Here is a 23978-nt window from a genome sequence, read left to right as displayed (position 1 = left end):
GCGTGCCAGTAGCAAGAGTATTCATATTGATTACGTGATTCTACATTACCAAGTTAATGATTTTGAACTGCTTTGGATACTATTAGTAATGGTATCCGTAATAACAGAATTGCTTCTAATGAAATACTTTGTCGCTAAGATATTAATATCAACAAAATTTTTTGTTGCTGTAAATGCCTCCTGAAATTAAGTTGCTTAAAGTAAAATATTGTCCATTGAAGAATTAATCTAAAAAAACTGTGGATGTTATGATATACGTTGAAATGTTGGCATTTCCATTTGTCATACTTAAAGTTGGTAAGTCTCTAGTGAGAGAGTGACTTTATTATGAACTGTTTTCTGAGAAATAACAATGAAATTAATTGAATGATGATCAACACTTACTTATTATGTACTCTATATAATTAACAACTACTGATACCTTGTGGTGTATTCCATCGCAATCCTGAACTGTATTTTGTAGATTGTGGAGAGGCTTTGGGAGCCAAGAGGTGAGTTACTCACATTCGGATTCCTAGCATCTAATCTGCTCAAACACTGTTTACTCACTTCACTCAAGTATTAATTATAGGAGAAAAGGATCTTAATTATCAGTACTTGCTTCTTCTCTGGTGATTTTGAGTTTGGCCATGATATCCCCACTTAACCTTCATGTTTTTGACCAAAACTAACAAGCAGGTAACCAGTTAGACAAAAGGGTCTGTTTCCATGCTGTATGACTCTATGACTTTGATAGTTGAGGACTTCTACAAGAAAAATGGCATCTAACTGCCTTGCTTTCTACCAAGAGTGACCTCATTTGCAATTAACCTAGTATTAATACAGTTGCAATAGAGAAAGGAAAAAAAAAACACATTAGCAAAACATAAATAAGATTAAAGCTTAGGTTTGGATAGCATGCAGCCACGCATTCTCAAATACACTAGGGATAGATATAAAGAAGGAGAAAGTGAGGACTGCAGATGCTGGAAATCAGAGTCCAGATTAGAGTGGTGCTGGAAAAGCACAGCAGGCCAGGCAGCATCAGAGGAGCAGGAAAATCAACGGTTCGGGCAAAAGCCCCAGACAGATATAAAGAAGCATTATAGAAGAGTGAATGGGCTAGTAATTAATGGTTTTCCTACCTGCAAAAAGAATCAAGCCTAAGCACTATAGACCAGTCTGTTTTTCATCAGAAACAGGAAAGTTTCTGTATTTTATGCTTTAAAAAATAAGTAAGAGCATCTAGAAACAGAACATGGAACTTTGAAAAACAGGCAGTATGGATTATTTTAAGAGGAAATGAAAATAGTATACAAGAGTAATGTACTTAGACTTTCAAAGGCCTCCAAGCAGATGTCACATAGCAGGCTCTTTGGTTTTCCCCATCACCACCAGTTGTTCCAGTTTTGTCAACACCAGATTTTTCTGCATCCACAGTCTGATGTTGTCAACTGTGACCAGAAATGTGTTCCAGAAAATTTAAAACCATTGTGGATTCTTCAACATTGGTGGCAGTACCACCAATGGTGTATCTGCCAATGGAAGGTGGCTCAATGCATATAACTTTGCTACTTGCCATCTTGGATTGTATTCCAATTTGCAATTATACGCACTTAGTATTAGAACCCATTGCTGAATTCGGCTTGGGGCTATGGATTGACCTAGTAGGGGTTTGTGATCCGTTATTAGTACAAATTTACATCCGTAAAAGTATTGGCAGAACTTCCTGACTCCAAATATGACCGCCAAACCTTTCCTATCTGGGCATATTTACTGTCTGTATTAGCCAGCGTCCTGAATGCATACGCGTTTTTCTCTATTGGATCACCTATGAGTTAATACTACCCCAATGCTGTATGGAGACGCATCACTGTCAATATCAGATCTCACTTGGAATTATAATGTGTCAACACCTTGGAGAATGATAGCTGTTTCTCTACTTCCTTGAAAGCTATGGCTTGGCTACGCAATCATTTCCAAGGCTGACCCTTTTTTAGGAGTTTATGTAAAAGTGCCAGGATGGAGGTCAGGTTACATGTGTGAATTTTCATAATAGTTCACCAGCCCAAGGAAAGGCCTAAGCTCTGGTACAGACATGGGAGGCAGGATACATTTAATTGCATTTGTTTTATCTTCCAATGGGTTTAATCCAGTCTTATGAATGCTGTAGCCCTTATAGGTCATTTGGAGTGCCTGGAACACACTTTTTTTACTTTCTAAGGTATACACCTACCTGGGAGAAACATCTAAGGACAATGTCCAAGTTCTCTAGGAGCTCCTTAATGGCCTTCCCTATTATTAGTACGTCATATAGATAAATGGTGACCTGAGATAGGCCCTGTAAGATGTTCTCCATCAGCTGCTGAAAATTGCACAGGCTGATAATACCCCAATAGTAGTCTCATGTATTAGTACAAACCTTATGGGTATTAATTGAAGCACACTTCTAAGAATCCTCATCTAACCACAACTGCAAGTATGCATGACCAGTTTCGTGAAGGACAGCCCCCCCTGCCCCCACCAGTTTTGTGTATAAATACTCTATGCAAGTGTTTGGATATTTATCCAGGTGTGACAAACAGTTTATGTTTAGTTTAAAATCTCCACAAAGGCAAACCAAACCATTGGGCTTCACAATCGGTATGACCATTGCTGCTCATTCTGCAAACTTGACTGGTTTGATAATTCCTTCACTTTCCAGCCTTCTGATTTCTGCCTATAATTTTGCCCGTAAGACAAATGGCACTGGGCGAGCCTTGCAGAATCATGAGATTGCTTCCTGGTCAACATGCAAGTGGCCTTGACCCTTTTGGTAGTTCCTAGACCTTCAAAAGCTTCTAAGAATTTAATCAAGACATCACTCCAGCAGCCATCTTCTAATTGAAAAATGTTGAGCCAATCTAGGTGAATCTTTCTCAACCAATTTCATCCCATCAAGCTTGGGCCTGAGCCTTTTAGTACTATATCAGTGATAACTGAACAAGCTGCTTCTCATAACAGACCAGAACCAAAGTTGTACTTCTAATCTGTAAATGTTCCCTAGTATATATTCTCAGTCTAGCTGAGGTCATGCAGGTACGTAAAGGTTGGAATCTAGTGCAAATTTTGTTAAAGACTTGTTCTGCAATCACTGAAACAGCCACGCTAGTATTGACGAGGAGGAAGTGAGGTCTGCAGATGCTGGAGATCAGAGCTGAAAATGTGTTGCTGGAAAAGCGCAGCAGGTCAGGCAGCATCCAAGGAACAGGAAATTCGACATTTCGGGCATAAACCCTTCTTCAGGAATTCCTGAAGAAGGGCTTATGCCCAAAACGTCGAATTTCCTGTTCCTTGGATGCTGCCTGACCTGCTGTGCTTTTCCAGCAACACATTTTCAGCTCACGCTAGTATTGACCTCCACTAGAACCAGGTGGCCATTTAACCAGAAGTTTATTTTGATGGGTTTTGATTTGCATGTTGCTAAGCAATTTCACTGTTCCAAACCAGATATAGGTGGACCTTCCTGGGTGTGCGCTCTCCTGGATACTGGACTAAAAGTTCCCTTACTCCATTTAAGTCTTGTGGGACTCTTTTGCTGTCCAGTATCCGCACAATTGCAGCAATGACAACGATTTGTCAGCCCAGATCCTGAAGAACGTTTTGACCAGAACAAGTTTTGCAGAACAAGTCTTTAACAAAATTCGCACTAGATTCCACCCTTTAAGTACCTGCATGACCTCAGCTAGACTGAGAACATATACTAGGGAACATTTAGAGGTTAGGAGTAAATTTTCTGAGGCTTGGTTGTTTTTTTGGGGGTTTTGCTGTGGGCAGACCTAAATTCCCTCTGTTCAGGATATGTCCTGAGTGAAGCTATGCAATTGCCTTTACTCACGTTCCCCAAGCTCAGTCGGACTGGCAGGGGTGTCTGCATCCATCAGAATACCCAATATACCTCATTTGCTCCACTTGATGCATTTTCCAAATGATAATACCAGTTGTAGTGCCTGTTTGAAGTCCAGATGGACTTCAGCTAATGGGTGCTTTTGTATAGTTACATCATTAATCCCACTCTCATTGCTACTGAAATAACTCCACAGAGGGTGATATCCCATCATCAAGTCACCCTTTATTTGCACATGCACAGTCCTTGACACTGATACAGTTCCCTTAGAGCCAGCTCTCTCAGAGTGAACAGGATATCTGACCCTCCTGTCACCAGGGATCCCTGATTGGACCAGATTAACAGCCCTAACCAGGGAATTTATATTCTATGAGTTCCACCTGGCTAACCTCATTACAATCACTTCAGTACATGTCCTGAGATACAATGAAAAGTATTGTTTTGTATGCTATACTGGCAGATCATACCATACGAAGTACATCAGCATAGCAGAATAGAATGCAGAGTGCAGTGTTTTAGCTGCAGAGAAGGTGTAGACAAAGAGATCAAAATTAACATTGGAGAAGTCCATTCAAAAGTCTGAGAGCAGCAGGGAAGAAGATATTCTTGAATCTGTTTGTACATGTATGCAAAGTTTTATATCACCTGCTCGACAGAAGAGGGTGGAAGGGAGAGTATAATCAGGGTGGGAGGGGTCTTTGGCTATGTTGGTTGCTTTCCCAAGGCAGTGGGAAGTATAGATGGAGACAATGCATCATTTCAATGATGCACTCAGGTAGATAGGATAGTGAAGAAGGTGTTCAGTATGCTTTCATTTATTGGTCACAGCACTGAGTATAGGAGTTGGGAGGTCATGTTGTGGCTGTACAGGACATTGGTTAGGCCACTTTTGGAATATTATATGCAATTCTGCTCTCCCTCCTTTAGGAAGCATGTTGTGAAACTTGAAAGGGTTCAGAAATGATTTACAAAGATGTTGCCAAGGTTAGAGGATTTGAGTTATAGGGAGAGGCTCAATCAGCTGGGGCTGTTTTCTGTGGACCATCAGAGGCTGAGGGATGACTAAACAGAGATTTATAAAATCATGAGGGGCATGGAGAAGGTGAATAGACAGTGTCTTTTCCCTGGGTTGTAGGAGTCCAGAACTGGAGGACATAGGTTTAAAGGTGAGAGGGGAAAGATTTAAAAGGGACCGAAGGGGCATCTTTTTCATGTATGTATGGGGTGAGCTGCCAGAGAAAGTGGAGGAGGCTGGTACAATTACAACATTTAAAAGGCAACTGGGTGGGTTTATGAATAGGAAGGGTTTAGAGGGATATGGGCCAAGTGCTGGAAAATGAGCCTAGATTAATTTAGGATATCCAGTCAGCATGGACAAGTTGGACCGAAGGGTCTGTTTCCATACATCTCTATGACTGAGCTGTGTTCATGACTCTCTGTGTTTTATTGTGGCCCTGGGATAAAAGGCTACGAGACCACGCTGTGATGCATCCATCCAGGATGCTTTCTATGGTGCATCTATAAAAATTGGTGAGAATCTTTGTGGACCTGCTGACTTTCCTTAGCCTCCTGAGGAAGTAGAGATGTTGTGCGTTCTTGACTATCGCATTGATATGGGTGGGCCAGAACAGACTGTTGGTGATCATCACTCCCAGGAACTTGACGCTCTTGAACATCTCCACCTCAGCATCACCGTTGCAGACAGGGGCATGCCCTCCACTCTGCTTCCTGAAGCCCATACCCAGCTGCTTCATCTTGCTGATGTTGATGGAGCGATTTTTGTCTTTACACCATGCCACTAAACACACAAACAATTTCCTGTGTTCTATCTTCTTACTGTTTGAGATCTGACATAAAACGGTAGTGTCATCAATGAATTTGTAAATGGCGTTGGGGCAGAATTTGGTCACACAATCATGAGTACATAAGGAGTACACAAGGGGGCTAAGTACGCAGCTTTGCAGGGCACCAGTGTTGAGAATCATGGTGGAGGAGGTGTTGTCACCTATTCTTACTGATTGTGGTCTATGGGTCATGAAGTTGAGGATCCAGTTACAGAAGGGAGAGCCAAGACCTAAGTCTCAGAATTTAGAGATGAGTTTCCTTGGCATTATAGTGTTATAAGTGGAGCTGCAGTCAATAAGTAGGAGCCTGACATAAGGATCCTTGTTATTCAGATCTTCCAGGGATGAGTGTAGGGCCAGGGAGGTGTCATCTGCCATGGGCCTGTTGTACCTGTAGGCAAATTGCAAAGGACCAAGACAATTTGGTCAGCTGGAGGTGATGTGAGCCATGACGAACTTCTTGAAGCTTTTCATAATTATGGAGGTCAGAGCCACCAGGCGGTAGTCATCAAGGCATGCTGCATAAACTTTCTTTGGCATCAGAATGATGGTGGTCTTCTTGAAAAAGATGAAGACTTTGGATTGTAGCTGAGAGGGGTTAAAGATGTTCATGAATACTCCCACCAGCTGGTCCACAAGTATCTGAGTGCACAGCCGGGCACTCCATCTGGGCCAGTCGCTTTCCATGGATTTAAGGATATTTTGCTTCAATTATAGAGGACTTAGATGAGATCACACCTGAGATATTGTGTGCTGGTTTGGTCCCCTCACCCAAGGAAGTATATACTTGCCATAGAAGGAATACTGCAGAGGCTCACTGAACTAATTCCTTCAACAACAGGACTGTTCCAGGAAGAGAGATTGAGGAAACATAGCTGGTATTCTCTGAAGCATAGGAGAATGAAAATTGATCTCATTGAAAGCACTTAAAGGGTGGATGTAGAAAGAATATTTTCCATAGCTCGGATTTGGTTGTAAATCTGGCTAAATCAGGAAATCAGTCTCAGAACAACAGGGACAGCCCAATTACAACACAAGTGAGGAGGAACTTCATCATTCATAAGGTAGTGACCATTCCCAGAAACTAAGGAATTTTGAAGATCATCACCAGTGCATTCATTATCTCTGCAGCTCTCTCTTTTAAAGCATTAACATGTAGGCCATTAGGTCCTGAGGGTTTGTTGGATTTTTATCCTTTATATTTCTCTAATATTTTTCCTCTGTTGATATTACCTTAATTTACTTTTAGCACCTAGTGTTATGATCCAAGGTAAGGATACTACTGGATATGTCAGATCCCAGACATAAATTTGGTTTGATGGATCTTTTTTCCCCTTTGGTTCATTACTTAACATGGTGGTTAATCGCAGATATACTCACACAAGGTTGCAGATTTTCTTTAAAAATAGATCAGAAGTTTGTTACTCAAAAGAAGAAATTTAAAAAGACAAGCTATCTAAATATAGAAGACAGTCAGAAAGACTTGAAAAACAAGAAAATAAAAGTTTCAGCCTGATTCCCAAAACTGTTATTGAGATTCAAAATCCAAAAAAAATTACACCCTGATCTCAAATCCTAGGTTTCTGCTTCTCTGACTCATTACAGTTTCGTTGCTGTAGACTATGGAGATAATTCAATGAATCCTTTCCCATGTCTGCTAACATGAATATTTCACAAATTTGACAGTCTAAGTTTTGTCACTTCTAATAACCTGAAGATTTCTACACAAACTTTGCTGCATTGGCAAATTTAAAAATTAAACCCATCTGCTGACGTAACCAATCTTTCTGGGACAGAATTAAACTTGCTCCTGAACTCAATTATGGTATCTTCGGAACAGAATTTAAACAAACTTGCTCAATCCTTGATATTTTCTGAACTAAAAACAAAGCAAATCACCTTAAGTATTTACCCTACTGTCATAAACTCAACGTAAAAACATCTTTCCGTTAACACCACAGGCGACTGCATTCACCTACTTTCTGATAAATGTTGGATTTACGTCATTGTTCCAAAAATAGGATCTGCCATAATTATTTTTTATTTAAGGATACTTCTCAGAAGTAACCAACATGCATTTAGCTCTTTTGAAATCCAAATTTCAAAAATGATATTACTGTATGTAAACTACATTAAGTTGCCTTTTTTTCCTGGTATGCAACTTTTATTTTCTTTGTTAAAGTAGATGCAAAAGTTTGTTCAAGATACCTGCTAAATCTCCATTTCCCATAATTTCCTCATGCCTCTGGCTCTCGGGGATCAATATTTACCTTAGCTACTTCTATTTAATAGGAAAAGGCTCTGACACTATCATTTTATATTCTTGACTAGTTTCTCATCCTATTTTTTCCCCTTTCCATTTAAGTTTTGGTGGTCATTTGCTGTTTTCTAAACCAGTCCCAGTACTGATAATCTTGCACAGAACAATAATATGCCCCTTTCTTCAGGTAAAACTATCCTTAACCTCTTTATAAGATGGAATGGAATTTTTTACTGAGTTTTTGACATTTTCAATTGTTTCCTTAAAAGTTAATAATGGTCATACATTTTAGTCGATTTACCCAATTAACCTAAGCTAGTTCTCTTCTCAAATCTATAAATAATTGGCATTCTTTAAAATTTAAGCTTAAGTTTAAGATTCTTGGCTGAGATTGAAGTATGTGGCTTTCAAACTGAACATGGTATTCAACTGGATTATGATCACTAGTTCCCAGCAGACGTTTTAGTATGAGTACAGTAATTAACCCTGATTTATTACACAACATCAAATCTAAACATGATTTATCCCTAGCTGGTTCCACAACATACTGCTCCTAGAAACAATCATAAAAATATTCCGCACTTATCCTGTGTACCCTCTTGCCAATTTAATTGGTCCATTCTATGAAGATTAAAGTCTTGCACAACTATTATATGGTTGAATACTTCAATAAAGGTTCCACCAGGAGAACAGTGTTAGCTATAAACTTCTTCCCACAGTATTTTCTGACTCTTGCTATTCATAAAATTCATCCATATTGATCCTACGTTATGATTTTCCTCCCTGAAGTCCTTATCTCTTACCTACTAATAGGACCACCTCCTTTGCTATTCTGTTTGTCTTTTAAAAATACTGTATAGTCTGAAATATTTATTTCCTGAATTTATTTATCATGAAAATATATCTCTAATCTAAACCACTTTGTTTCAGCCCATTTACTCATCTACACCATCTAGATACTGCACACATTCAGATAAGGAGCAATTAATTTCAGTAGTGGGATTACTGTTATTCACAATTAGCAATAATTATTTGGACTTAGAAACAGGTAACCCAAAATCAAAATTTGTCAATGATATCAAATTGCATTGCTAATCTTTGAGAGAAAAAAATGCACCATAATACAAAATGATATTTAAACACTCACAGATTTTTCAGTAAAGTTTCAAATCAATCAATAAATAAATGGAAGGTAATACAGCAGGGGAAACAAAGGCATCAGCAATAGCTAACAGTGTAAAGAACTAAATGGCATGGAACAGCAAAGGAATCTAGGGATGTGGGGGTACAAATTATAAAAAGTGTTTCATTTATTCATAGGATATGGGCACCACTGGCTAGGTTAGCATTGATGACCCATCCCTAATTGTCCCTTAAGTGGTGTTTAGCAGTCTTGAATCATTGCAATCAGCAAAACAATTGAAACCGCTGAGAAACTATGAGGTTTTATTTCTGGTGGTATTGAGTTCAAAAGTATTGAATTCAAACTCATTTTGGACAATGGTTAAGATGTCCTGAGAATATTGTGAATTGTTCTGGTCTCCACACTTTTATCTCACGAATCCATGTTCTTTTAAAGTGTAAAACATATTTACAAGAACAGTAATATAATTGACAGCACAGCAAGAATGGGTGAACAATTCAAAAGGGAGAAAACTTAGAGGTGACTTGATGGGTTCTTTAAAGGTAGACTCAGAGAGATTGTTTCAAAAACTAAGAGGTATGTACAAAGTATAATCACCAATAAATCCAGTAACAAAGTAAGGAGGTATTTCCTTAGTCACGAATGGTTGAATGCAAAACTTGCTGCAACAAAGCAAATAAAAATGCTTTCAGAAGCAAGCTATGTTAAACTTCACTAAGGTAGTGCCCTGGAAAATCGAGCCCCAGTATTCAGAGAGTTGTTGCAGAAGCTTTAGAAAATATATAAAGCTCCCCAAATTACCTTTCAGACCCATGTCAATAGAAAGCACAAACCAGGTTTCTGCACTGAACAAGAATCATAATTTATTACAGGTATTTAGACTTATTGCAGGTAGAAAATTACATCAGCATATTAACATCACTAATTAAAAGTCCAATCCCCTCAAACTACCCTTTGCATAGACAAACAAACAGGTAAAAATAGGCTACAGCAGAGGGAAAGAAAACTGAAAAGACAGTTCATTGCTCTTTGCTCCAGGTTCTGTTGCTGAGTTGACCTTTAGGACTTTCCTAATGGCCAGTTCAGGAGCTCCCACTGGTTGAGACACAAGATGTCCTGTTCATTTATAAAAGCTCTCTGATTTGTCACCTTAAAGTCGCCAGCTTATAACAACTATTTCAGGAGAGATAAAATGGTTTTCTTCAGGTTTAATTTTAGGTTTAGCAGAACAGAAAGACTGTTCCCAAATTGGGGAGGAACTGAACATTTCTCTCTCCGTAACTTGCTCCCAGCTCTAAGCTGTTCAATTATCTGAGAACTAATCACTGAGTCTTTGGAAGACAAAATGTCTGTCTGTCATCAATAACTGGTCACTAGTACATAGAACAAATGACTTCTTATTGTCCACTTCAGCTACGTCTGTACACCTTTACATTTCCAAATCATCTGAACCTCAAATTTCAATTGCTGCTTGCTCACAACATCTGCAATAGGCGTCAAGTTATTCTTCCTAACACTGATTTTAAAAAAGGCTTTTTCTCATTTCAATCCACAATTTAAATGAAAAGGCATAGTCCTTAGAACTAGATATGTGAGAGAGAAAAAGAAACAGAAAGATTCACTGAAATGGTGAGCTGAGGCGCATGGTATTGGAAGCTACTTGTGGAATTGAACACAGATTAGTGTAACTGGAGTACCTTTGTTTCTGTGTTGTGTGTTATCAGGAATTCTGTGCAAAATTTATGAAATTTCTCTTATTCTAATTCTTTCAGATACAGTGAGGGAAAAACCTTCAATCCATCAACTTGGAGTAAATTGTACAACAGGGAAAACACAGAGTTAAGATATTAGAGTTGGATCTTTTATCGAGACTTGCAAGTAGTCATCTATCTAGTGTGTTCTCAGTATGGCAGCTTCTGTTAGCACAGCACAAAAGAGCAGATGGAAAAAAAGGAATACATTTTTACACCAAAGCAAGCTATTGTTAATTGGCACACAAATAAGTTAAAGTGCAGTTAATCAGACTTTCCAAACCATTGCTCTAGAGCAGGAAAACGTGTACCAAGACAATATCCTCACGTACCCTTTTATTATCTTCCTCCTCCTGTGCTTTCCGAAACTCCTGCTCTAAGGAACATGCCAGCTCATTAAAGAGTCCAACTTCTTCACAGTTCTTCAGAAATCGAGTAGGAGTGGGAGTCTGGTCTACAAAAATAACAGATTAGAATTATTTGCACTAAATCCTATTAACCAAAATAAAGGTACTATCTTCCTTATTCTGTAACATCGAGCGATCAAGCCCCAATATACATAGCCAGAGGTGTACAATGATAAATTTGACTTGTTAGTACATAACTTTCAGGTGTTATGAGTATCTTTAGAATAATTTGATAAAATATTCAATACCCAAAATAATAAGCTCAGTGAACATCAGACATGAGTATACATAACAGGCAGGTTATGATGTCATCCAGCTTGTAACATTGATTTAGCAACAACCTGCCATTTCGAACTCAATACTCCAGCTGACAAATGCAACGTCATAACAAATTGTTGTTCAACTGCAGAAAAGATACCCAACCAGCTCTATTTAAAAAGGTTCAGCAACCACATTTACATTGTTAGTTGATTACTTCTGATTATTGCTGTACAAACATTGCTTGCATTCTACAGTTGTTTGAAGTCACTAAAGAATAGTATGCCAGTCATGGGCTTTTTTTGCTGACTTCAAAACCTTGTTTGCGAAGTAGTTGCTCCTGGACTTGGATGGACCAGTAGACAATTCCCTGGAACGAGATTATTGGGAGAATGCAAAAAAGCAACCCAGAGCAAGGCAGCTTAAGGAGAAGAATAAGGAGAAGAAGAAGGGTTCTCAGTAGAAAGGGTTAGGGAATAGTTCTCTAATTTAACCACACAGAGGAATAATGTATGAAATATCTTCACTTCAAAGAACATCACTGAAATGGAACCTGCTGCAGGCACAATCCCAACTTCAGAGCAGAGCAAACTCAAACAATATTTATCTTAGCTTTGCACATTTTCCCTTTTGCTTGGGAGTATGAAATGTAAGGAAAGTCAATTAAAAGTATAAATCCATCTAAATTATGGAATAAATATATTTCTAAAATTTACACATTATGCCATAATATTAAGAAAACTAAAATCTTAATTTCTTGACCTAGTGTTCTGTAAGGCGCCAAGTTATCACCTTGACTTAGAAAATAAAAACAAAATTATGGGATCACTGAGCAGACCAGGCAGTACCCATGAGTGGAGAAACAGGCTTTAATCATGATCAGTCCCAATCAAAGGGAAGGGTTTTCCTTCCATCATGGTAGACCTACCAGTCTAGATTTTGCTCATTTCTTCACGGCTGTGCAATGCGGTCTCACGTTCTCTGATCTGTCTCAGCAGCATCCACCTTTTCCTTAGGAACAGTCAGGTGTCCAGAGCTGCTGGACTTGAACTGGGCCAGTGGCACACAGACCCCATGACAGTAAATGCAGAGGGAACTAATTCGGTTGTGACCTCCCAGAAGATTTCAGAAATTGTCCGTGCCAGTAAGCGAGAACACAGGAACCTCTATTCGAACCAAACTTTCAGTCATAAAATCTGAATGAAAATCCAGCCTAATATTTCAGGCCAGTGATCTTTCATCAAAACCCTAGTTTGATTGGTTTGTCTGGACTCTGATTTTTTCAGGGAGGAGAAAGTGAGGACTGCAGATGCTGGAGATGAGAGTTGAGTGTGTGGTGCTGGAAAAGCACAACAGATCAGACAGCATCTGAGCAGGAGAATCAACGTTTCAGGCATAAGGCCTTTATCAGAATTCCCAAAATATCGATTTTCCTGCTCCTCGGATGCTGCCTGACCTGCTGTGATTTTCCAGCACCACTCTGTCGACTCTGATATTTTGTTTCAGATTTCAGACAGGTTGAAACCTATTACCTGGGTGGTTAGATTATGCAATAAAATTGTCTTTCAAAATCATTTATTATAAAGTGTTTTGTAAGGGTTCGTGTGGCATGGTGGTAGTGTCTCTACTTCTGAACCAGGAGGTATGGTTTCAAAGATCCACCTACTCCAAAAGTGTATAACATCACTGAACAGGCTGATTAGGGAAAAGAAATCCACAAAGTGTTGCCAATAATCCAGACTGGGTGCACAGCAGAAGAGGTTCTTATACAGAATAAACACAGACCTGAACTTGCTCCTATCCTTCTTCAGCTAATTTTAAAAACAAATCCTTCTATTTCTTTTTCCCTTGCATGTATCTGCGTTAATTGTCTCACCTAGTCCTTGCATGAGTGACTCCCATACTCTAAACACTTTGCATAAAGACATTTTGGAATGTAGCACCGAGTCCATCCAGTGAAGATTGCTGTATTTCTGTAGAAGAACATCTTGTGCTGTGTGCTCTGTTTTCATACAGTAAATACTTGGCAACATTTTGAAAGGCAGTAATTTAGCATCATTTACCCACATGGGCAATAGGGTATTGCAATCAGTTGGAGCTCAGTCTGAAAAAAAAATAGACTCCAGACAAGTTAATTGGAAACTGGGGTTCTGATGGAAGATTACTGGCCAGATAAGGCAAGGGCTGACTGATTTTAGGGCCCCCGTGCTAGTCAGACACCATCCTCAAGGTATCCAGCCTCTGTCCTGTCAACGCCAGCCACCCACAAACTTGCTCCCGTGGTCTGGTCATTCTGTCTTGCTCCAAGTCCAGCTCCACTGCTGCTCACTTCCCTCTGGGACTTGCTGTAGTCCCAGCAAGTCTACCACTCACAGGGAAGCTCCAGAGCTCTGAGAGATGGGACTTTTTTCCACAGTGAGAACAGATGTCTCATCTAAAGACAATTAACAGACAAACAACTGCAGGTCATGCCAGCCAAAAAAAAAAGTACGGGCTTGTACCTGACTTTACACCCCAAAAGGAAATGTTTTCTAAGTATTTGTGGTGACACCCTCAAACTTAGTCATTCTTCTCTCTCATCTTCCCCCAAATAGCTCTCTGGTTCTCCTCATGTTATGGATGACTTAGGCTTCAAGAATGATGTTAAGAATGTCCGTGTCTATGTGGCACTCAGCACGGGCAATGAGCCTGTCATAGCTGGAGATTTGTGGAGGTAGGTGCAAATCCAACATCACAGTAGAGTGTGTGTGCTTGTTAGAATTGGATGATGGGAATCCCCAAGTCGTGATCCACATAGGTACCAATGACATAGGTAGAAAGAGGGACAGGGATGTAAAACAGGGAGCTAGGGTGGAAGCTCAGAGCGAGAACAAACAGTTGTTATTGCTGGATTGTTACACGTGATAGCGAGGCGAAGAACAGGGAGAGATATTAGCTGAACACGCGACTGCAGAGAGGGACGGTTTCAGCTTTATGGATAATTGGGGCTCATTCTGGGGAAGGTAGGGCCTCTACAAACAGGATGGTCTTCTCCTGAACTAGAGGGGTACTAATATCCTGGGTGGGAAATTTGCTGGTGCTATTCGGTGGGTTTAAACTACCTCAGCAGGGGGATGGGAACCTGTGGTGCAGTTCCAGTGCACAGGAGGACACGGACAGGTTTTCACAGTCACAGGAGTGTTCTGACAGAGAGCAAGCTGGTTTGAAGTGTGGCTACTTCAACGCCAGAAGTATCCGGAATAAGGTAGATAGGTACCTGGGATGTTGTGGCCATTTCTGAGACATGGATAGAGCAAGGTCAAGAATGGATGTTGCTGGTTCCAGGGTTTAGATCTTTCATTAAGATCAAGGAAGGTGGTAAAAAAAGGGGGAAATGTGGTTTTGTTAGTCAATGACGGTATAACGGTGACTGAAAGAACTTTTGACGAGGACTCGTCTTCTGAGGTGGTATGGGCTGAGGTGAGAAACAGGAGAGGAGAGGTCACAATGCTGGGAGTTTTTTTTATAGGTCTCCTCAATGTTCCAAGGATGTGGAAGACAGGATTAGCAAATCGATTCTGGGCAGGAGTGAAAGGAACAGGGTGGTCATTAAGGGGGACTTTAACTTCCCCCAACATATAATGGACCAGTTTTTGTCCAATATGTGTAGGAGGGTTTCCTGACACAGTATGTCGAAGGGCCGACAAGAGGGGAGGCCACACTGGATTTGGTCCTTGGTAATGAACCAGGCCAGGTGTTTGATTTACTGATAGGTGAGCATTTGACAGAGTGACCATAATTCGGTTACATTTAGTTTAACAATGGAAACAGATAGATACATGCCACAGGGCAAACGTTATCGATGGGGGAAGGGCAATTATAATGTGATTAGCCAAGACTTAGGAGGCATAGAATGGGGCAGCAAACTGCAGGGGATGTGGACAATCGAAATGTGGAACTGGTTTAAGGAACAGATATTGTGTGTCTTTGATAGGTATGTCCCTGTCAGGCAGGGAAGAATTGATAAGGTAACGGAACTGTGGTTTACTAAAGAAATTGTGATCTCTTGTTAAGTGGAAGAAGGACACTTACGTGATGTTGAGGCGAGATGGTTCAGATGGGTGATGGAGAGTTACAGAGTAACTAGGAAGGATTTAAAGAGAGAGTTAAGAAGAGCAAGGAGAAGCCATGAGCAGTCTTTAGAATAAAGGAGAATCCAAAAGCTTTCTATAGGTATGTGAGGCATGGTAGGCTACTGCAAAAAATACGGAGGTATGGCATTGAGAGTGCGTTGGAGGTTTGGATTAGGAATTGGCTGGCTGGAAGAAGACAGAGGGTAGTAGTTGATGGTAAAGGTTCATCTTGGAGTGCAGTTACTAGCGGTGTTCCGCAAGGATCTGTTTTGGGACCATTGCTGTTTGTCATTTTTATAAATGACCTGGAGGAGGGGCTAGAGGGTTGGGTGAGCAATTTTGCGGATGATACGAAAGTCGGTGGAGTTGTTGACAGTGAGGAAGGATGTGGCAGGTTACAGAGGGATATAGATAAGCTGCAGAGCTGGGCAGAAAGGTGGCAAATGGAGTTCAATGTAGGTAAGTGTGAAGTGATTCACTTTGGTAAGAGTAACAAGAAGATGGAATGGGCTAATGGTCGGATACTTGGTAGTGTGGATGAGCAGAGGGATCTTGGTGTCCATGTATACAGATCTCTGAAAGTTGCCACCCAGGTAAATAGTGCTGTGAAGAAGGCATATGGTGTACTGGCTTTTATTGGTTGAGGAATTGAGTTCCGGAATCCTGAGGTCATGTTGCAGTTGTATAAGACTCTGGTGCGGCCGCATCTGGAGTATTGTGTGCAGTTTTGGTCGCCATACTACAGGAAGGATGTGGAGGCACTGGAACGGGTGCAGAGGAGGTTTACCAGGATGTTGCCTGGTATGGTAGGAAGATCGTATGAGGAAAGGCTGAGGCACTTGGGGCTGTTTTCATTGGAGAAAAGAAGGTTTAGGGGTGACTTGATAGAGGTGTACAACTTGATTAGGGGTTTAGATAGGGTTGACCATGAGAATCTTTTTCCATGTATGGAGTCAGCTATTACGAGGGGGCATAGCTTTAAATTAAGGGGTGGTAGGTATAGGACAGATGTTAGGGGTAGATTCTTTACTCAGCGAGTCGTGAGTTCATGGAATGCCCTGCCAGTAGCAGTGGTGGACTCTCCTTCTTTATGGGCATTTAAATGGGCATTGGATAGGCATATGGAGGATAGTGGGCTAGTGTAGGTTAGGTGGGCTTGGATCGGCACAACATCGAGGGCCAAAGGACCTGTGCTGTGCTGTATTTTTCTATGTTCTATGTTCTAAAAGAATGAAGCAGGTAGGAATTGGGCCAGTCAAAGACAGAAGTGGGAAGTTGTGTGTGGACCCTGTGGAGATCAGAGGGGCGCTAAACAAATATTTCTCATCAGTTTTCATTCAGGAATATTGGACAGGAAAAGACTAAGATACAAGCTATTAGACTTGACAGGATTATGGATAGTAAGGAGGAGGTGTTATCAATTCTAGAAGGTCCCTTGGGCCTGATGGGATTTTTTCGATAATTCTCTGGGAAGCTAGGGAGGAGATGGCCGAGCCTTTGGCCTTGATATTTGAGTTGTCATTGGCACTAAACCTGTAGACAGAGGACTGGAGGATTACAAATGTTGTGCCCTTGTTCAAGAAGGACAGTAGAGATAATCCAGGTAATTATAGACCAGTGAGCCTTACGTCTGTTGTAGTAAAAGTTTTGGAAAGGAATATAAGAGATAGGATTTATAATAATCAATTTGATTGGGAATAGTCAACATGGATTCGACAAAATCTCACAAACTTCTGAGATTTTTGAGAAGGTGACCAAGCATGTGGATGAGGGTAGGGCAGTTGACGTGGTGTACATGGACTTCAGCAAAGCCTTTAATAAGGTTTCACATAGTAGGCTATTAGAGAAAGTTTGGAGGCATGGGATTGAAGGCAATTTAGCAGTTTGGATTAGAAACTGGTTTTCTGTAAGGCAACGAGTGGCGGTTGATGGAAAATATTCAGCCTGGAGTCCAGTTACTAGAGGTGTGCCACAAGGATCTGTTTTGGGACCATTGCTGTTTATCATTTTTATAAACAACTTGGGCGCAGGCATGGTGGATGGGTTAGTAAGTTTGCAGATGATACTAAACATGGTGGAGTAGTGGACAGTGTGGAAGAATGCTGCAGGGAGACTTGGATAAACTGCAGAATTGGCTGAGAGATGGCAAATGGAGCACAATGCAGATAAATATGAGGTGATACACTTTGGGAAGAATAACAGGAAGGCAGAATACGAGGTCAAGAGAAAGATTCTTGGTAGTGTGGATGTGCAGAGGGATCTTGGTGTCCATGTACATGGATCCCTGAAAGTTGCCACCCAGGTTGTAGTGCTGTTAAGAAGGCAGACGGGGTGTTAGGTTTTATTGGTAGAAGGATTGAGTTCCAGAGCCGTAATGTCATGCTGCAACTGTACAAAACGCTAGTGTGGCCTCGCATGTAGTGTTGTGTGCAGTTCCGTTTGCCCAACAACAGGATGAATGTAATTGGAAAAGATGCAGAGGAGATTTATCAGGATGTTGCCTGGTCTGGAGTGAAGGTCTTATGAGGAAAGGCTGAGGGACTTGGATCGGTTCTCATTGGAGAGAAGAAGGCTAAGAAGGGATTTAAATAGAGACATACAAGATGACTAGAGGATTAGATAGGGTGACAGTGAGTGTCTTTTTCCTAGGATGATGACATCCACTTGTTCGAGGAGGTATAGCTGCAAGTTGAGGGGTGATAGATTTAAGACTGATGTCAGAGGCAGGTTCTTTACTCAGAATGGTAAGGGTCTGGAATGCCCTGCCTGCCAATGTAGTTAACTCAGCCACCATTAGGGGCATTTAACCAGTCCTTGGATAAGCATATGGATGATGATGGGATAGGGTAGGGTGATGGGCTTAGATTAGTTCAGAGGTTGGCGCAACAACGAGGGCCAAAGTGGCTGTTCTGCGCAGTAATGCTCTATGTTCTGTGTTCTATGAATATTAAGCATTGGGCATGACTCCTGAACATTGCAGATTGAGTGATGGGTATGTGGTAAATTACACAATATAAAAGTGTTGCATCAAAAGGTGTAACTAGGTTGTATTCATTGATCTTTCCTATTTGAGAAATCATTTCGCCAGAATTACGTTCAGATCCTTAGGGCCATTCTTCAGGTATTTGCCTTCCTTACCACCTGTTCCCATACTCTTTGGGGATTCTGATGGGAGGGCCTCCTGATCACCCCAGTACAGTAGGATGTTTTCATTTCAAGTCCACCTTCAATACTATTGCCACATGTGCAATTTCACAAAGTCTTGGAGTCCTTCTCTTGGCCTTGTCTTCCACTTACCTGCACTTTGTTTGAACCATCACCTTTTGCAGCCTTCAGTCAATTAATGTGGCTTTGTTTTAAGTGGGACAGTCTGCTTTGAGTGTTTGGGTTTGCTGGAACACACGCCAGCAGCACACACTGTTAGAATTCTTGATCAGTGTGCAGGCAGCCTACTGCACAGGTCACACTAAGCTGCATGCCACAATCACTTCATAAAATTTGCATGCACTTTTAGTCCATTGTTTCTCTATCTCTCTTATTAAATCCTTTTATAATCTCTGACAGCTCATCCCTCAGTCTTCTCTTTTCTGGACGTAGGAGCCAAGCCTGATCAATATTCCTGATAAATTGGATCTCCCTGTTCTAATTTCATTAGAATGGCTCTTTTTTGTACCTTATCCAGTGTCACTATATCCATTTCATAATGTGAAGACCATATTTGTTTTCTGTAATCCAAGTACAATCCCCAAGGTTCCATTCATGTTTGATAAAGTCCCTGCTTTTCAATTCTATCCCTCTAGAAAGAAACTCCAGTGAATTACTTGTTATTCTTTTTAAAATGGCCTCATGTTGTTTCTCTTAGATATCTGTGCATCTGTAACCTTAGCACTTCTGTGTGTGTGTGTGTGTGTGTGTGTGTGTGTGTGTGTGTGTGTGTGTGTGTGTGTGTGTGTGTGTGTGTGTCTGTGTGTGTGAATTCTATGGAATAAAAAAAATCAATGACTGACCTGTTTCTTTTATTCAAACTCTTATTAATGGGCATGGCTAGACATTTGCCTACCAGGATGGAAATCCAGTGATGTTGTCATCTGTTCCTGTCATGCATTTTCTTTTTCATTTATCTTGTGTTTTGCTGCAGATCCAATGATAGCTACTAGCTAAGCTATTGACCCACTTGTGAAATTATGAAATACTAAAGGGAAGTTGCTGCTGGAAGTGTTAAATAGATATTTGTTACATCCAAACAGAGACTACACATTAAAAGAAACCAATTATTTGTAAAGCTCTTAGGGAAGCTCTGAGACCATGAAAAGTGCTACATGAATGCAAGTTTGTTCATTAATTGTTTATTTTCAAACAGAGGATGTGAGGGCCGATTATGAGTGGCTGAGATAAAGTAAATAGCAAGTACTTATTGCCCTCAGTATGAGGCCAATAGCAGGTGACAGAGATCGAAGGAATAAGAGAATTGGAGGGAAGTTGAGGAGAGTTTTCTTTCGCCCAGAAAGAGAGTGTGTAACTCATTGCCTGAAAGAAAATGATAGTGACAGAAATCAAGACTGCATTTAAAAAGTACTTGAAGTGCCACAATCTACAGGTTCATCAGTTACGACCAAAAAAGAAAGAAGGATTTGAGTCCTTTCTAGTACTTTACATTGAGTCATACACTCCAGAGCAACTGAAATATTCATTACCAGCCAGGTCGCAAGCAGCACAGACGTTCACAACAGATCTTATTTTCACATAATATAATGGCTGAAAACACTGTTCAAATTCTGAATATTATGAACGTAGCCACCTACATCCTAGGCAATTGGCTCACCTGATGTCAATTTATTATCTATGCTCAATCGCAAAGCACTTACTGAAGAGTCCAGTATCTAGTGCACACTAAAACTACAATGGTATTCTGTGGTCAACATCTGATTCCAATATTTACTTATTGAGAGTGGGTGGTTTGTTTACATACATGGGCCCTTTAAAAGCAGCCAATTTGAGTGTGGCCTGCACAGCTTAGAAGGAACAATGCTCTGTAGCGAAGTAACAACACCCGTTACTGATCTCAAAAGGAAACTGGCCACAAAGATCTAACAAATTTCTATGGTATGAATTTTACCTTTCAAAACCTAGTTTGATCTCCAGCATCAGCAGCAATGAGGTCTTCAAGAAGGATAAGCCCAGACATTTCTCACAGACAACAAACAAGAAATGAAAAGCAAAGATTATGCTTCACTTCTCAATTAGTTTGCAAATAGCAGAATAGAGATTGTGATGCACACATTGGATTAAAGTGGAAGCAGAAATATGTAAAAATTACAATGCAAAGAATTTTAAAATCATTGTTCACAAATGTGGTTATAATATTACATGGCTTGTAAAGAGAGTTACAATGTAAAGTGGACACAGGAATCTTACAAAAATAACCCTTGAAAGCCAAGTTACTTGTGAATTCAACTGCAGTCAGACAGTGCTATTTTAAGAGTCATTCACCGAAGGTCTCAAAATAATTCAAGGATTGCAGTACTGTCCATTGAACCCCAAAAGATGTGAAAACTCTGATGCTTCTGCTGCATAAAGCTGTACTTGTTAATGTTTTTAAACTGGAATACTTGACAATTAAAATTGGGCTACATACAAGCTTATACAAATTTTCAATTTGATAGCTATTATGGAGAAAGTTAACACGTCATGAACATAAACTTAGTTTTTCGGTACCAGAGCATTTTTTCATGAGTAATGATGAACCTAGTATGCCTTTAAAAAACAAAATACACATCATTCAACAAGGTTCCAATTTTCAAGGGTCTTTACAGATAGACAAATAGCACAAAAATGAAAGTTCATCATCAACACAAATGAGTTCTAAACTTTTTTATCTTTAGGGACTTCAACAGCACAACCTGTGGATGAACAAAGCATCTACAAAGGCAAACACAGTTTCAGAGTTCTAACAGTGGTGAAGCTTGACAGTTTTTCCATCAATATAACCATAAAATAATTCTTTGAAGAGGTGACAAGTAGGTTAGACCAGGGAAACACAGTGGATGTGGTCTATCTAGACTTCCAAAAGGCCTTTGATAAGGTGCCACACAGGAGGCTGCTGAGCAAGGTGAGGACCCATGGTGTTCGAGGTGAGCTACTGGTATGGATTGAGGATTGGCTGTCTGACAGAAGGCAGAGAGTTGGGATAAAAAGTTCTTTCTCGGAATGGCAGCTGGTGACAAGCGGTGTTCTGCAAGGTTCAGTGTTAGGGCTGCAGCTGTTCACGTTATATATTAATCATCTGGATGAAGGGACTGGGGGCATTCTAGCGATGTTTACCAATGATATAAAGTTAGGTGGACAGGCAGGTAGTACTGAGGAAGTGGGGAGGCTGCAGAAGGACCTAGACAGTTTGGGAGAGTGGTCCAGGAAATGGCTGATGGAATTCAACGTGAGCAAATGTGAGGTCTTGTACTTTGGAAAAAAGAATAAAAGCGTAGACTACTTTCTAAACGGTGAGAACATTCGTAAAGCCAAAGTACAAAGGGATCTGGGAGTGCTAGTCAAGGATTCTCTAAAGGTAAACATGCAGGTTGAGTCTGTGATTAAGAAAGCGAATGCAATGTTGTCATTTATCTCAAGAGGGTTGGGATATAAAAGCACTGTTGTGCTACTGAGACTTTATATAGCTGTGGTTAGGCCCTATTTGGCGTACTGTGTCCAGTTTTGGTCCCCACACCTCAGGAAGGACATACTGGCACTGGAGCATGTCCAATGGAGATTCACACAGATGACCCCTGGAATGGTAGGTCTAACATACGAGGAACGGCTGAGGATCCTGGGATTGTATTCATTGGAGTTTAGAAGATTAAGGGGAGATCTAATAGAAACTTACAAGATAATACATGGCTTGGAAAGGATGGACACTAGGAAATTGTTTCCATTAGGCAAGGAGAATAGGACCCATGGACACAGCCTTAGAATTAGAGGGGGTAAAATTCAGAACAGAAATGCGGAGACATTTCTTCAGCCAGAGAGTGGTGGACCTGTGGAATTCATTGCCGCAGAGTGTAGTGGAGGCCGGGACGTTAAATGTCTTCAAGGCAGAGATTGATAAATTCTTGATGTCAAAAGGAATTAAGGGCTACGGGCAAAATGCGGGTAAGTGGAGTTGAAATGCCCATCAGCCATGATTGAATGGCGGAGTGGACTTGATGGGCCAAATGGCCTTACTTCCACTCCTATGTCGTATGGTCTTCTGGTCTTAAAATCTAGGCTGTTGTCTGTTACAAAAAATAAACATTGCTTGTTCTATTTTTGCAAAGCAGACTTGGTAGTTGTGGGCACTTTGGTTCAAAGAATGACTTGTAATCAAAGCAAAAGTTATTTAACATCTAAAAGGCTAGTGGTAAACTCTTACTTAATACATACAAAGAGAGGGACTTTAAAAGAACTGCTTGAAAGCCAAGTGCCGTAATACCATCTTTGAACCAAGGTGTGGAAGGGCCACGGGACCCAAAATATTAATTCTGATTTCTTTTTACAATGCTACCAGACCTGCTGAACTTTTCCAGCAACTTCTGTTTGTATTTCTGATTTACAGCATCTGCAGTTCTTTTGGCTTTTATTTTGTCACTGTTGTCATTGTGTCCTTTGTTGCCCTGCACAGTTACTGTGATTTTTACAATTATAAATGGGTAGACACTTGAATCAACAGATTTGTTTTACGAAAATAAATGCATTTCTAATATCCTAACAATTACCAAAACCACCTTATTCTGTGCGCAACATAAATTATTTTGACGAATATCTGTAAACCTACAAAATTACTAACAAACAACTGCTACTTTGCAACCTAGTTGCTAAAAAATGGAAGGTACTAACATGTGTAAAAAGATCAAATTTCTTTTTTATTTTTATAAGGATCTCATTTTTCACCTTTCCTTGTTGGCAGGTGGTAGCTCCTGCTGTGAAGAGATCGACATGAATAACATCTCACATCAGTTCATTTCAATCTCATTATTCATAAATGAGTCTAGAAGCATGGTTAATCAATGGTTCAGTAGTGGAGAGCATCAGAGCCAAGCATAGCCATGTTATCCAATTCCCTGTTGAAACTTAGAATTGAATCTGTTTCCACCACAATTTCTGTAAGCACAGTTGTGATGGTAACAATTTGTAGTGTAAAAAAAGGTTTTCTCATAAACCAATAGTTCCTTTCCAATTACCTTAACTTTGTGTCCTGTGGTTACCAATTTTTTTGTCATTGGAAACAATTTGTTTTTATTTACGATATCAAAGCAGTTTAAATGCCACTTAACCTTTCCTGAGCTAAGAGAACAAACCCAATTTCTC

General features: G+C 40.3%; 1 protein-coding gene across 1 annotated transcript in view; it reads right to left on the bottom strand.

Moving 5' to 3' along the window:
* Positions 1-23978, bottom strand: part of creb5b (cAMP responsive element binding protein 5b) — a 461203-nt gene that overhangs the window by 350225 nt on the left and 87000 nt on the right. The window contains exon 3 of the mRNA XM_060825361.1: positions 11197-11318. Coding sequence (XP_060681344.1) covers positions 11197-11318 — 122 coding nt within the window. The remainder of the gene's footprint in view (positions 1-11196; positions 11319-23978) is intronic.

Source organism: Hemiscyllium ocellatum, chromosome 5 (genome assembly GCF_020745735.1).
Source record: "Hemiscyllium ocellatum isolate sHemOce1 chromosome 5, sHemOce1.pat.X.cur, whole genome shotgun sequence".
NCBI classification, from domain to species: Eukaryota; Metazoa; Chordata; class Chondrichthyes; order Orectolobiformes; family Hemiscylliidae; genus Hemiscyllium; species Hemiscyllium ocellatum.
The sequence above is the reverse complement of the archived record's forward strand: the minus strand, read 5'-3'. Positions and strand labels throughout refer to the sequence as shown.